Source organism: Sinocyclocheilus anshuiensis, unplaced genomic scaffold, assembly GCF_001515605.1.
Source record: "Sinocyclocheilus anshuiensis isolate Anshui unplaced genomic scaffold, SAMN03320099.WGS_v1.1 scaffold2232, whole genome shotgun sequence".
NCBI classification, from domain to species: Eukaryota; Metazoa; Chordata; class Actinopteri; order Cypriniformes; family Cyprinidae; genus Sinocyclocheilus; species Sinocyclocheilus anshuiensis.
Genome location: NW_015547816.1, coordinates 191,538 through 192,806, shown reverse-complemented (window position 1 = coordinate 192,806; position 1,269 = coordinate 191,538). Strand labels below are relative to the sequence as shown.

Sequence of the window (1,269 nt, the reverse complement as noted above, 5' to 3'; positions counted from 1 at the left end):
GGAAGCTAACTTCATATTGTATTTTTTGTTTAATGCATATTTTCCCACCAAAATAGATACCCAAATTGGTGAGGGACGTGAGAGAGATATAACATGCATTTTGTGTAGTTCACAGTGTCGGGGAAAGACTCAACGCGCTGTCCGGAATGGCGTCTTTCAGCCAGGTTTCCGTGAAACACAGAGCAGCAGAGTTTGAAAAATCCTTATTTGTCCGGGAGAGCAGAAGGAGTTCGTCCGTTTTGTTGGGTAGAGAGCGGAGATTTGCCAGATGCATGCTTGGCAACGGCGTCCTGAATCCGCGCCGTCTGAGCTTGACGAGCGCGCCGGCTCGCTTCCCCCGTCTGCGCGTCCTGAAGCGCTTGATCAGCGCCGCAGCTCCCCCGACTACAATGTCCAGCAAAACATCAGAATAATCAAAAACCGGTGAAATATCGGGTGGTGTGTACTTCCGAATGTCCAGCAATTCGTCTCTGGTGAAACTGATTGCAGGGATATTGCATTTACTGATTGGATACTGATTTTAAAACCCATTGCAAATGTTTTATTGAAAATATCATGTTAATTAAATGCAATTAACAAATCATCAAATTAGCACATCATTAAATATGACGTGTCCGTATAATATGTGTTCTTTTATTAATTTGCATTGCTTGTTTTGTTTGTTTTATGGAGGACTTGTGAAATCACGTGGCGGTTTGATACGAGCTCCGACCCGATGATTCAAAACAAATGATTCGCAAAGGTTTCGAAGCTTCACGAAGCATTGCTTCAAAATCAGCCATCACTAGAAAATAGCTTCGCTACTTTTCGACGCTACTACCCTTTTTTGTTAGTTTGATAAGCAGCCGATGCTTATTTTCCGAGAGTGACACGCCTGACTGTATATTATCCCTGATTTGCAGCTGATCTCCAGAGCGACAGATGGCGGTAGAGAGTTGATGTTGCTCACTGCCTTCAGAGCAGAGACAGCGAGTGAGACGCAAACACAAACACATGACATTCAGCGGAATCAAACTGCAGCAGGGCTGAAATCTGTGTGGCTCTACAGCTTCAGGGTAAGCGATGCTTTTTCAGCCTCACGAGCTTGATCGCAAACTCACAAGCAATCAAAATGTAAGTTTCCAAACGCAAACTCATTGAAAATATAGTTTCCTTATGTATGCCGGTAGTTTGACAACGTGTACAGTTGAATGAAGTTGCTACAGTCAGCTGAACATAGACTGGGTTGAAACGGACAAACTGATGTTGTTCATTTTACACTCACTCACA

At 43.7% G+C, this 1,269-nt stretch overlaps 1 protein-coding gene across 2 annotated transcripts in view; it reads left to right on the top strand.

Moving 5' to 3' along the window:
• The first annotated feature begins 908 nt into the window (after nucleotides 1–908).
• LOC107704621 (transmembrane protein 106C-like) overlaps nucleotides 909–1,269 on the top strand; it is a 6,258-nt gene continuing 5,897 nt past the window's right edge. Inside the window, exon 1 of one of the 2 annotated variants that reach the window (XM_016507594.1) lies at nucleotides 909–1,055. In XM_016507594.1, the coding sequence (XP_016363080.1) occupies nucleotides 939–1,055 (117 nt within the window). In that variant the 5' untranslated portion in view covers nucleotides 909–938. Of the gene's footprint in view, nucleotides 1,114–1,269 lie in introns of both variants that reach the window. The other variant, XM_016507595.1, reaches the window with a different exon arrangement.